Source organism: Paramisgurnus dabryanus, chromosome 4 (assembly GCF_030506205.2).
Source record: "Paramisgurnus dabryanus chromosome 4, PD_genome_1.1, whole genome shotgun sequence".
NCBI lineage: Eukaryota > Metazoa > Chordata > Actinopteri > Cypriniformes > Cobitidae > Paramisgurnus > Paramisgurnus dabryanus.
This window is the reverse complement of record NC_133340.1, coordinates 21,837,236-21,850,984: the sequence shown is the minus strand read 5'-3', so window position 1 is coordinate 21,850,984 and position 13,749 is coordinate 21,837,236. Positions and strand designations below refer to the sequence as shown.

General features: G+C 38.3%; 2 protein-coding genes across 2 annotated transcripts; both read right to left on the bottom strand.

The window, feature by feature from the left end:
- Positions 1-1,679: 1,679 nt before the first annotated feature.
- On the bottom strand, positions 1,680-4,764 carry pane1 (proliferation associated nuclear element). The gene is made up of 6 exons (XM_065274361.2): positions 4,433-4,764; positions 4,263-4,342; positions 3,074-3,172; positions 2,909-2,988; positions 2,573-2,664; positions 1,680-2,241 (listed from the first exon to the last, which is right to left on the bottom strand). Exons 1-6 carry the CDS (start codon positions 4,487-4,489, stop codon positions 2,098-2,100), a joined length of 552 nt encoding a protein of 183 aa, XP_065130433.1. The 5' UTR covers positions 4,490-4,764; the 3' UTR covers positions 1,680-2,097.
- A 468-nt stretch (positions 4,765-5,232) lies between these two features.
- Positions 5,233-12,658, bottom strand: LOC135785637 (putative RNA-binding protein Luc7-like 1). The gene is made up of 9 exons (XM_065295058.2): positions 12,079-12,658; positions 11,681-11,775; positions 9,779-9,877; positions 9,511-9,621; positions 9,291-9,434; positions 9,012-9,188; positions 8,751-8,935; positions 6,261-6,404; positions 5,233-6,161 (listed from the first exon to the last, which is right to left on the bottom strand). Exons 1-9 carry the CDS (start codon positions 12,137-12,139, stop codon positions 5,942-5,944), a joined length of 1,236 nt encoding a protein of 411 aa, XP_065151130.1. The 5' UTR covers positions 12,140-12,658; the 3' UTR covers positions 5,233-5,941.
- Between the last annotated feature and the right edge of the window lie 1,091 nt (positions 12,659-13,749).

Sequence of the window (13,749 nt, the reverse complement as noted above, 5' to 3'; positions counted from 1 at the left end):
CAAGTTGCATGTTTTTTTAGTGATAGCAAGCCAACATGTCACTGAAAGCTTTCCACATGAGAAAATATTAAAATGACAGATTTTTCTTTTGTTCCCATAAACTGTTTAACCATAAGCCATGGCTGAGCATGTGTGGATTGGGTTAAGAGGATATCAGGAGTTTGAACCCGTGCATGAAGTGGTCAATGAAGAGATTGTCAAATGAGGTCAGTCACAAGCGAGCAAATCTGAAAGACAGTAGCAGTAGGTAGGATGCCAGGAGGCCTTTTTGTCATTTCACTGCAAAGAACGTTCATCATTGAATACTCGAGTTACAGATAGGATTGGTTTGCAACAGGTGAGGTTGTCATGGAAACGCAAGAGCGAAGAAGTTAGGGAAAAAGGGGGGCGGTGTGTAATTGAAGGCGAGGTTACTGCAGTGCACCCTAATACAGCACCAAGTGATGAGAAGCTAACAATGGGTAGAAAAAGACCCTTAGATATCTCAAATAGAGTATAATACTCATGAAAACCCTAAAACTAAGTTTGATACCTGGAAATAAAGTTGCTTAGGGGGTCTGAGTTTAGTGCCCACCCATGGGTCTCTGATAATCTCTGAAGAAATGGCTCAAGTCCCTCCTTCGATTTAAGCTCATAGGATTTTCTTGCCCATTCGTAAATCTGATAATATAGTCAAGTAACAATGCACAAATTGTAATCACCTTATAATGGTACATGCGTACAAGTCACGTATATTGGATAAATACTTGGGGTTTAGGAGTTTCACTAAATAGACTAGAATAGCTTTATTGTACAGCTGTACAACGAAAATTGAACACTGGAAGAGCAAAGCCCCTGCATGCGTACCTGCTGCCATCTTGAGTATATTTTAAAATAAAGTCAAATTTCTTGACGTTACCCTGACTAAAAAACTGAATTTCCATGATGATGTGATAAAGTAGTGTACACCATTTTATAAAAATGTAGCTAAAATGCATCAAACAGTGCCAATAAACAGCTTGGACTCGAAAATGGTATTCCTTACGTCACAAGTTAACCAGCGGATTACATTTTGATAAATGAAAACTAAAATTTAAAGCAACAAACTAAAATCATTGGATAAAAAAATTTGAGCTGGGAAAAGATTAATCGCATACAAAAAATTTTTATATTTTTTTTTGCATAATATATCAGTGTGTGCTGTGTGTAATTATTATGTACATATAAATACACACACATTCATGTATGTATTTAAGAAACACTTACATGTGCATATATATTTATATATTCTATATTCTATATATTATAAATTAAAACAAATTGATATATAAATAAACAAATCTGAGATGAATATATGTATGTGTGTGTGGTTAAATATACACAATAATTACACACAGTACACACACATATATTATGAAAAAAAAAACCACTTTTATTTTGTATGCAATTAATCGCGATTAATCTTTTCCCAGCCCTAAAAAAATATAAAGTTCCCTAACTTTCAATGTCTGGAAAAGACCTTTAAAACAGCCATGATATTCCAGAAAAAGCATGACCCGTGGGAGCCCTGTGTCTATAATTTACAGGCCATATCAAGTCTCACTCATACAATAAACTTAGTATGATCTCATAGATCAAACTAAACTTATTTAACCAATCACAAGAACAATGAAAAATAAAACTGAATGCATAACAGAAAAACACCATTTTATTTACAAACATTTTTATAAAGTATATCTGAAGCCTAACATCAGTTCTCCAATGGCTCCCCCTTGAGGACCCAAGTGATGTGAATATAAACACAATTTGACAAATGACACATGGCCGAGTTATTTTTAACCCATAATGGCTAAATATTGGCCAGAACACAACGCTGGGTTAAAAATGACTCAATGCTGGGTTGTTGTTATGCACCCCTGGGTTATAATAACCCAGCATTTAGGTTTAAACAACCCAGCATTGGGTCAATTTTAACCCAATGGTGTGTGCTGTTCGATATTTACCCAACATTGCTTAAAAATAACCCAGCCATAATAGAGCGCAGACACAAACACTGTCCATATCTGCAAAGTCAGGAGGATATCAGTAACAGAGTTTCTATAATAAACTGATCTGGGATCAGTCCTCTTCCTGCTCAGATGTGGCAGAGCAGCGGGTCAGTGTTGAGAGATAGAGGGCAGTAGTTGGTATGGGTGACATTCCCGCAGACACCTTTAAAATGCTGAGAAGCCGCATGGACGCTGCGTGTACGCCATCTGCTGTCTGTGTGTGAGAGAGACAGGTTACTTCCTGTGGCACATATATCTGATGCAGTAGTTAAAGTGAAATGTGTCCATTTAAAGTGAAAAGTCACGCCACTAGACTGTCAAGTTTGGCAGATTTATGATACAGGGCTTGTTTCTTAAGCTCAAACTGCACTAAAAAACATGTTTACAGCAGCGTGAAGCACCTCAGGTGACACTTTACAGAGCCCCTCCCGCTGAGAATCAGCAGTCTTTATCCATTGATAATTGGTCTTTAAACTGTAAGGCGTAGCCGTGCTCAAGCTTGTAATATCCTATATCATTGTTTGCAGTGTTGTGTGTGTATTTACCCTGTGTTCAGCAAAGAGAACAGGACAGTGATGTGAAGCAGCCAGTTTTCTGACACTGACCAGCCGGTCCTGCGTGTGAGAGCCACAGCGAGCTGAAGACGCACAAAAAGCATCTTGAAAAAAAACCCTACTAGTGCCTTTCCAAGGGCAAAATTGTTGGGGAAACCTTTCATAATTATCATGAAAAACATGAAGGAATGAATACTGCAACGGCTTACTTTTCATACCATGGTAATTTTAAGTAAGATAATAAGGTGTGCTCAAATGAATATTTGCAATATGTTGCTTTGAGGACACTATTATGTAAGTTTTTTTTGTGTAAAAAAAAGGACCCACCATCAGTTACCAGGAAACACAACTTGCCCAGGAAACAGTCGGAATGGAGATGACTGAGGGAGCTCTCCACAGACTGAAGACTGAAGAGAGAGAAAGAGAAAAAGAGATTAAAATTCATTCATACTTAAAGTGAAAGTGTGATGTGTGTGTAAATGAGTGTTGTACCTGCGCTCTGACAGCAGATTGACTATAAACACTATTAAATCAATACGTGGTCGAGATTCCTTGTTCTCAACGGGCAGAGGAAGTTTCCTGGCCAACCGTCTGAAAGAAAACACATTTACCGTGAATTTTGACAAGTAAAGACAGACAGACGGACAAAAATAGAAAGACAGACAAAGATACATAGACAGACAGACAGACAGACATGATAGATAGACAGATAGATAGACAGACATGACAGATACATAAATAGACAGACAGACAGACAGACAGACAGACAGACAGACAGACAGACAGACAGACAGACAGGCACAAAAGATAGATAGATGGATGGATGGATGGATGGATGGATGGATAGATAGATACAAATACATAGACAGTCAGTCAGTCAGACAGACAGACAGACAGACAGACAGACAGACAGACAGACAGACAGACAGACAGACAGGAAAGATAGAAAGATAGATGGATGGATGGATGGATGGATGGATATAGATACATAGACAGGCACAAAAGACAGATGGATGGGATGGATGGATGGATGGATGGATAGAAAGACAGGCACAAAAGATAGATGGATGGATGGATGGATAGATCCAAACACATAGACAGGCAGACAGATACATAAATAGACAGCCAGCCAGATGGACAGACAGGCACAAAAGATAGATAGATGGATGGATGGATGGATCCAAACACATAAATAGACAGATAGATAGATAGACAGACAGACAGACAGACACAAAAGATAGATGGATGGATGCAAACACATAAATAGACAGACAGACAGATGGACAGACAGGCACAAAAGACAGACAGACAGACAGACACAAAAGATAAATGGATGGATGGATGGATGCAAACACATAGACAGGCAGACAGATACATAAATAGACAGACAGACAGACAGAAAAGATAGATAGATGGATGGATGCAAACACATGGACAGGCAGACAGATACATAAATAGACAGACAGACAGACAGACAGAAAAGATAGATAGATGGATGGAAATACATAGACAGGCAGACAGATACATAAATAGACAGACAGACAAAGATAGAGAGACAAATAGAAAGAGAGCGAAAGACAAACAGACAGACAGAAAGACAGAGACAGTAAGATAAAACGGAAATATAGAGAGACAGACAGACAGACAGACAGACAGATAGATACACAAACATAACACTCACACATTAACGTTGAACTCTTTCTCATACTGCACAATGACATTAGCGAGTTTGGACTGCAGCTGTTCTTCATTTTCAATTAGCTGTTAAAGTAAAAATATAATCGACCCATTAATATAATCATGATAAACACAACCTCATGTTATTTTTACTGATATAACAACAATACTCACGAGAATAGTAGCGGTGTTTAACTCAGGGACTTTACTGTACGGTGTCAGGAGCGCCATATTGCTTCACTTTAAATTATTCTTCATTTATTTCATTGACTGTTTATTTTTATTATCATTTGTTCCTGAACTTCCTGTTTCACGAGCGGCTTCTTCCTCGCGCCTCTTTTCAAACCTCCCACAGGTGACGTCAACAGCCGGCGACATCGCTCGCAGCTGCCCTCTCGCGGTACTTTGATCTGAAAGCAGTGATAGTCATGTAGCAACTTTTGTTGCTGAATATAGATACCATATGATTGGCTCTACTTACCTTTAAAAGAATTAAATTTTTACATTTATTTGGCAATTTTTAGTAACTTTTGACTAAAACTAGTCAAGTCACAGATGTATAGAGACGTCTTTAGAATTTCCCACTAACTTTCTCTGACTTTCATCGTCCAATTTATTTCTGAACCATGAAGTAACTAAAGTAAGGTTTAAATACAGCCAAGTGTTTATTGATATAAAATATGTTAATGTTTTCTGATAGGGACAGACCACTGAGCTATAACAAATTGCTTGCAAGTCAAAACAATTTTTTTTAATGTATGCATATCGTCACAACAAATGGCTTTTGGAGACCTGATGACGTCATAATGAACCACGTATCACTAATTTCTCTGGCTTTTACCTTTCTGTATCATTTTACTTAAAGCTTTAGCAGCGTTCTTTCACAGCCTTGTAGAAACAGGCAATTAATTCTATTATTTTACATGAATATGTACACAAATAAACTTTTAAAGAAAGGCTTGAAACACTTCACATAAACAATCAAAGCAACAAATTTATTGTTTCATAGCACAATTGCATGGCAAGCTGAAGTTTCAAGACAGCCTCTCAACACCGCAAAATGAAAGAGTGATAAAAAGAAGAAAAATGTTGCATACTAAATTGTACCATGAAAGACAAGTTTGCTCGTAAGCCAAGCTACCAATGTGTGTGGTTCTGAGAGAAATAAGTGGTTTGGTTTATATGGGAAAAACATCACTTTTAAACTCAGGCTGAGTTTAAATCCATATCAAAATAAACAAGGGAAAAATACCTATGAAAAATAATATCCACATCAAAATCATTTTAAAAAGCAAAAAAAAAAATAAAGATGAGCCAGGTTAAAATGACGAAAGACATCTTCAGTGTTGGTTTTGTTATTCAAGCATTTCCTTCATCCTGTTCACACACACACACAAAAAACTTTCATCAGCTATTCGTTTGGTTTGCTGACTAAATTAGATCAACTAGATCGCACAACGTGTAACTGTGGTGTTTATATCGGAGGCGGTCTCGCTCGCAAACGTTCGGTACATTGTGACTGGCTTTGTCTCCGTCGCCGCTCGGCTTTACTGATGTATAAATAACCAGACTGCACTCAAATCCGGTTATTGACAAATCAGTGTTTGTGTTTATAGACAGAAGAGGGAACAGAAGCTACGGTATGTAAAAGTATCTCTCTTTCATTTCTCTCAGTTTTCGCTTCTAGATCTCTCCTGACTCCCTCTCCTCTGAGCTGGAGCGCTGATCTCTCTCCAGTGAGACCGATCTTTCTCGCTCTCTCATTCGGCTCAGGTCTGGTGCGAAGGGGGATCTCTCTTTCTCCATGTCCCTCTGTCCGTTATCTCTCCATCTCTCTTCTGGGTCGCTCTCCCTCAATCTCTCCTGAGACTGAGAGTGCTCGCCATCCCTCGTGTGTGAAGACCTGGAGTGAGAGATTCACAATAATTGTACCTAGCTAGAGTAAAAGGTGACTTATGTCAGAAGTTCCTATAGAGCAAATGTAAGCGAGATGTTTTGGTACCTCTTCCTTTTGCTCCTGTGCGAGTGAGAGCGAGAACGATGGCGATCTTTGTGGCCGTGTTTCCTCTCCCTCTCTCGGTCCTCTCTCCTCTCGCCATCTTCACGGTGTCGCCGAGAGCGATGAGAGGATGAGCTTCCTCCATCCCTGGAAAAGAGATAGACAACATATATCAGGGTTCCCACACCTTAGTTAACTTCAAATTCAAGGACCTTTCAAGGACTTTTTAGGTCCAATACCCTCAAATTCAAAAACTAAATGTGGGGACACATTTCAAGTGAGAGCAAGGTTACATTGTGTTCCTTTTAAGATACATTGTTACAGTTCCTTTTTGAGGGAACTCGCGCTGCGTCACTGCGATGACACTTTGGGGACGCCTCCAGGGGTAAGTGCGTCTGAATGTGTACATCAAATTCAACCAATGGTGAGGCTTAACGACAAAGACAGGGTGACGCTGGATCCAGGAAGTTTATCGCTATCTGAAATATTGCCAAAGACGACGTTACAGGGACACAGGAAGTATGGCAAGGGAGACGCAGCGTCTCGTTCCCTTCTCAGGGAACAACAGTTACATACGTAACCCGAGACGTTTTCATTTGTCAAACACAACTATTCAAAAAAGCATTTTGGTATAAATCAACATTCGCATACAGAAGATATAAGCAGTTAACAGTTTAGCATGTGTGCTTAAAAAGTCTACAATTTTTATGATATTATCCTACACTACACAGGGAATAATATGGATTTTTTTCCAGAAAACTTCTTGCATAAAATAGATTCAAGCACTTTCAATGACCTGTATCTATGTATGTATATTTTCAAAAACTTCAAAAACTTCTCCCAGATTAAAAAATGTTCAAGGATTTCAATGACCCGTGGGAACCCTGAATAAGGATCATCCTAAATATCAGGATGATTTTATTGCCCTTTTCGTTTTCTAAAACCAAAGCTGTGGTCTAGCTTAACATCCCTTTTTACTCTTTCCTTGACATTTAATAGAAAATGGATTCCTGCTAGAGCCTGACCGATATATCGGCAGGCCGATATTAGGCATTTTCCAAACTATCGTTATCGGCATTCATAATAGCCGATAAATTAATATAAAAAAAAAAACGAACGAAACAGCCTTCATTAGATTTCCTCACTGTTGGTGTTTTTGACAGAGCGCTCTGAACCAGTAGCTGCTGGTGGGGTCCAGATTTAGGCGTCTAGCTACTGCCTGTGTCAAGTGATCAGCAATTTAAATTTTGCTGTTGTTGTTATTTATCAGAACTTAACAGAATTTGTCTCCAGTCCTATTCAAAGTTATATTTATGAACCAAGTCTTTTAAAACTGGTAACTTTATTTGGTTGTTTTTGTGTTTTTGTTCAAAGGCCTTTACGTTTCATGTCTTAAGTTTGTATTTTTATACATTTTATTTATCAGAACTTTAATATATTTTGATGTTCCTCTGTTCTGCTGTGACAATAAAAGAAACAAGTTTCTTTTTAAAATGCATTATCATATTATTTTAGTTAAAACTCATAAATGACTACAAATAACTAATGTTAGGGAAATCTTTTGTTGCGCGTTTCTGAAAAAAAAAAAGAATAAAAAAATATGATTTTCAAACCAACAAACATTTGTATTGGTATCGGCTTTCAAAATCCTTTATCGGTCGGGCTCTAATTCCTGCCAATGACGAGTTTTTACGGCAATCCATATTTCAGCTATTATCCACTAGGTGGTGCTCTTACCCAACTTATAAAACACTTAAGCATCCACTGATCCAAAAACAGTAAAAACTCTGTGTATGTTTTGATCATCGCTCTGAATCTGATCTCTAACAAAACTCCTTTTATCAATTTGATCAAAAATGCAAATATCTCAGCATTTTGCTCAAAAGTAAACCCTACCCATATTTGAGAGGTGATAAAAGAGAACAAATAAAAAGCAGAGAGTTTGTTCTTTCATTTGATATATGGTATATTAAATATTTAAATGAGACATTTTTCTGGAAGGCATTAAACTTTTGTGAAAATCATAAAAAATGCTGGCACCGGCTGGCAACTCTTTTTTTTTAAAAACACTGGCGGGGAAAGAGTTAAGCATGAGGGTGTAGCACAAAAGCTGATACATATATAACAACTATAGTGAAAAAGTCCCACGAAAAAGTTAATGAAGTACTGTGTGTGTCATTTGAACCATATGGGGGCCATATAGCACCACATATGGTTCTACATAGCACTATATGGTTCTACACAGGTGCTTCACCATTGCTATATGGCACTAAAAACAGTTAATCTATGATTACGAGCAAAGAACCACTTTTGGTGCTATTTAGCACCATTTGTTTTTAGAGTGCACTGACCATATTGTCTGAGCAAATGTTGTGTCTGAGTAATAAACCTATTAATAACACAGATGATGCATATTAAGCAAGAATAGGATTAAGAATCTTAGCAGTGGACTTGAGTAATAACATTATGGAGTAATAATGAGTTGTTACCAACCTCCTGCGGTCCCTCTCTCGGTCTCTGTCTCTCTCCCTCTCCCTCTCACGCTCTCTTTCTCTCTCGCGTTCACGCTCTCGTTCCCTCTCTCTCTCCAGCTCCCATTCTCTGGTTCGTTCGTCTTCCTTGTCTCTCTCCTCCCGTCTCCTCGTCCGCATGCGCTCCTGTTTCTCTGCTACAGCTTTCTGGAAAGCACAACAGTTCGTCCATGAGAACCTAAGTGAGATTGCGCCGACTCAATCCTGCATGCTATCATCTTACCCTCAGCTTCTCCAGTTTTTCACGAATTTCGATGAAACCTAAATGTAACTTTCCCCCAAAGTGGTCGGCTAAGCGGCGGTCGTTGTCGTGGAGGCCGAGGTAGGCGGAGCAGACCTCGCAGACTCGCAGCTTCTGCTGCTGGAAGCTGGAGGCAGGCATGGAGTTGCGGTAGATGTCCTACACACAAACATTCGGTCAATCTCTACAAGGATCTGGAGTGTACTTGAAGCTTCCACAGCTTCAAAAGAAACCATGACCCTCTTTGACCTTTGAACCCACCTCTGCCTCTTTCTTCAGAGTGCGAGTCTTCTCCACCTTCTCCAGCACCTGTTGGGCCTCATCAACGTTCCCCTCGCTGCCCAGCTGCTCCGCACGCGCCAGCAGCTTGCCGATCTCCTCGTTCAGCTCGTGTACACGCTCCGCCTGTGAGATGCACGCAGGAGTCAATTAGCCAATCCTAACGAAGCTCATTAACATATACGAAGAAAAGCAAATTTACCTTAGCGGCGACCTCTGCGCTGATCTCCTCTTGCGTCTCTGCCAGTCGCTTCTTGGCCAGTTCTGTTCTCCGGTCACAGTCTGCGATGAAGGACTGCAAGTGCTCTGTAGCCTGAGGAGAGATGCCCCAATTATTGCATTTCGGACCACGCTTTAAAACACATATGTTGTGCTCAAGGTCTTGATCTTTCAGAAACGGCCTTTCCACTTGGAAATGAATACATGGATTATGAATGCATGGCAAGTTTGTTTGAAGGGTTCATACTCACATCCAGTTCAAAGAAATACTCCTGCTGTTTAGAGGCAATCTCATAGTCCGCCCTCAGAGCGAGATCATGAATTTTTACACACTCCCCCAAATCCATGCGCTGCATTCACAAACACACAAAAAGAGCTTTGAAAACTTTACAGGTGACACATGACTGAAATAACAAAATGATAAACATTATATTAAATAAAGAGCATTTATTAACCGATGCAGTCATAACCAAAGATATCAGTATACAGGGGAGGCACTGATATTTCAGCTTATAATCGGTATCGGCAGATCATTTTGAGTTGGTTGACAATGACAACAAAGTTGTTGTTTGTATGCTTTGCTTTTTTAAGGATTTCACATCATAATTCTTTAAACGAGGACGAAAAAAGCTAAATTATGGGTATCTGTAGACGTCATAAGTAATAAAATATCAGTATCAGTACAGAAATTTTGTATCGGTGCATCTCTAGAGCAGTGGTTCCCAACCTTTATTCCTTGGAGCCACCCAACTACATGCACGACAATATGATCCCCCCCAAACACTTTACATCCATCTTTCCTTTTGATTTTACCGTTATGTTGACAAGGACATTGAGAGGGAGTGAGCAAAATATTAAATAAAATTATTAATGGAACATTTTATGTATATTTATTTGAGCTCAAAGCATATCGGATCTCTTAAGGGGGCCCGACCCCAGCTCTAAAGTATATATATTAACAGGGCTGGGCAATAATTCAATATAAATATATTTCGAATAATTTTTTTAAATAACGGTGATATGGTTTCTTAACACATTTGTGATATTTCAATATACATTAGTGTCCCCTGGGCATTCGCATGTTGCATCTAAAAATGCACGTTAATTGCAGGTCAAGGTGTTACTTCCTTCAAAGCGCGCTTCTGTGGCGTCTTTCTTAGCCAAGCATCCATGAACTGTGCGGAAAACGGAATGATGAGAAATGTGCAAAAGATAAAGGCATGTACGCAGCTATGACACTCATCTTGTTATGAGTATAATACGTATATAATGTAGTATGCTAGTATTTAATATATCATTATGTAGCTTGCTATGTAATTACAAATAGAGCTTAATATTAATTTTTCTGTCCAACTATCTTATGTAACATTAAATAGCCTACTACTATTCAAAAGTTTTAGGGTCACTTTCACTTATTTATTAATTTTTTCACACATATTACTATAATAGCAAATTGATCAAAACTATGGAACTTTGAAAGTCAATACTGTGATTGAAGAAATCCATTAGTTTAAAACCCCTACATTACAACATTTATCACTGATGGGTGACGACACTATGTCCATATTTTTTCAGTCTATGGTTTAAACGCGGCTGAAAACAGCAGGCGTTGTGATATTTGTCCAGCCCCTCCTTCACTGTGATTGGATGGCTGAGTGAAAAGTGACATTGACAAGCTAAGCGGTTCACACAAAGTTGAAAAATTTTCAACTCTCGAGCTGAGCACAGAAAAACTGCAAAGTGTCGCTCAGCGCAGAAAAAAACCACCAGCTCCTGCCGTTATGACGGCTGCCAGCGTAAATGCCTCGTTGTGCTCCCCCCTTTATGTTTATTTGACAGCGAGTTTACATTTAATTTTGTATGAAGGCAAATTTTTTTATTAAGATTGACATCAATTTGTTTAAACCATTTTTAAATTATTATATCGTTTTATGGAGGAGGTTACATAGACTTGGCAAATTAATTTGTTCAGAAGTTTGTAGGTACAAACATTTGTTGTGGTCAATTCTTTACCATTCTTCCTAAGTTTTATCAACATTATCGGATTTATACCACATTGACCAAAATGTAGAAGTATTTCGGCTATAGGAACTTTAGCCATATTGTCCAACCCTACACATTAAAAGTAAAAAAGTGTTTACAAAAACACTTACAGTTCCAGACAGTATATCATGTGGACAAGACTCCAACAGATGACTCTTACAAACACGTTCATCTGTAAATTTGATTCTCTGACGCATTGAGTCTCCTGAGAACACAACCAAAGAAAGTATATAGGTCAGATTATGAACATCAAGACGTCACATTAACTGATTCATTGAATATGAAACATAGCAGTCAAATAAAGTGAATTAGGATTAAAATGAGCCACGGGATTCAGATTTAACAATGATTCCCATCAAATCATAAGATTCAGGAGTTACAAGAGTTATTTAATTTCACCATGTCATGTCACATAATAGAAATGATCGACACTTATAACAAATCACAACTGACTGAATCCAACAGAAGTTTACTTTCGCTTTGAGTTGAATGAAATAAAAAAACTCACCATCTCTGCTAGTGCCCATCAGCTGGTCCAGCATGGCTCTCATCTGTGCCTGGGCCGACATCTTCCACTTCTCTATCGGTGTGGTCTTATTCGTTAACCTGTGCAAGTCGAGCTAGTTTATTTAACCTGTTAAACTGTCTGCTCATGCAGCAGGCCTCAACAACACGAGCGTCCAAAAACAAGACCAAATCCTCTCTGTAACAGACTAAAATAACCCTTTATCAACACCCCGCACACTGCTTTGCTTTAAAATCACTCGGACTGTGGAGTTTATAGTTCAGATATATGTTTCTGTTAAGGCTGAAAGTCAAAGTGAGTTGGTCTCGTGAGTTAGCAACATTAGCTAACTGCCTCAGCGCCACTCTGAATCCGTCTTATGTGCGCTCATATATCAGTCCTAACGCTGCTTTATCAATCCGCACGTTATTATTTTGTGTAATGATCCATTTTCGAAAACTTTTGACAGTGTTTATTTAATAATGTTTTATTTTGATTTCTTTTTGCTCTATCGGAATCGGACTTCCGACCCGCGCGATCAGCTCCCGCTTGGTTGCGCGCGGCCCCGAGGAAGTGTCGCACGGCTTGAACGCTGATTGGTCGAACGGCCAAAGACGTCACATAGGTGGCGCTGTTACGCCGGATGGTTATGAGGTCATCAGAAAGTAGGTGAAATAACACGACGTTGATCATTAGATGCGTTTTTGTATTTTTAGAATGATATTTTATGTGTTATGGATGTGGACTTTACAATCATAACTTGAAATATAAATTCACAGAGAATGCATTTATTACATTTTATATTTTCCTAAAACCCTGATGATTAAAATCCCATAGATGATAGTGTCCAGATATAAAATAAATCAGTCTGTATTCATGTTTTAGACACAAAAAAGGAAACTGGAAGATAACATAATTTGTAGGAATTCTGTGAATTAAAATCCACAAAACAGAAGCAATAATATCCAAACAATGGAGAAAGGATGGTTCTAAAAAGAAAATGTAATTTTAATTGTTGTATACTCATTCATAAGGAAGAAACAACGTTTTGCATGTGACATTTGTCTGTTATTAACCAAATAATTCTGAAATTTCTACTTAACTATGATTTTTTAAAAACTTTAATAGAGACTTTGCATGGGCATTTAAACCACCAAATATTGATATCGGAGACTCAGTATTTTCACATTTTTGGGTAAAAATGTACTTTTTATGATAAGGTTGAAATCTGCATAGAATTGCCCATACATAGAAAGAAGAGGACTTTTTATTGTATAATTTTATATGCATTAAAATTACACATAAACCCTTTGGAACAAACTAAAACATTTAGGGGTGGTTTCCAGAACAGGGTTTAGGTTAATCCAGGACTAGGCCTTATTTATATAATGGGGTGGTTTCCCGGAAAGGGATTATCTTAAACCAGGACTAGGCCTTAGTTTAATTAGGAAATATAACTAGTTTTAACAAATATGCCTTCCTACTTTTGCATTTTTAAGCGAAACAAAGGGCACTGATGTATTTTAAGTTGTCAGTGCAAGTTGTTTATAGTTTGGACAGCTCTTTCATTTATTTTAGTCTAGGACTAGTCTTATCCCTGTCTGGGAAACCACCCCTAGGACAATCAAGAAGTTTTTACAAAGATACCTTACAAAAAACACTAGAGGTGTGCAT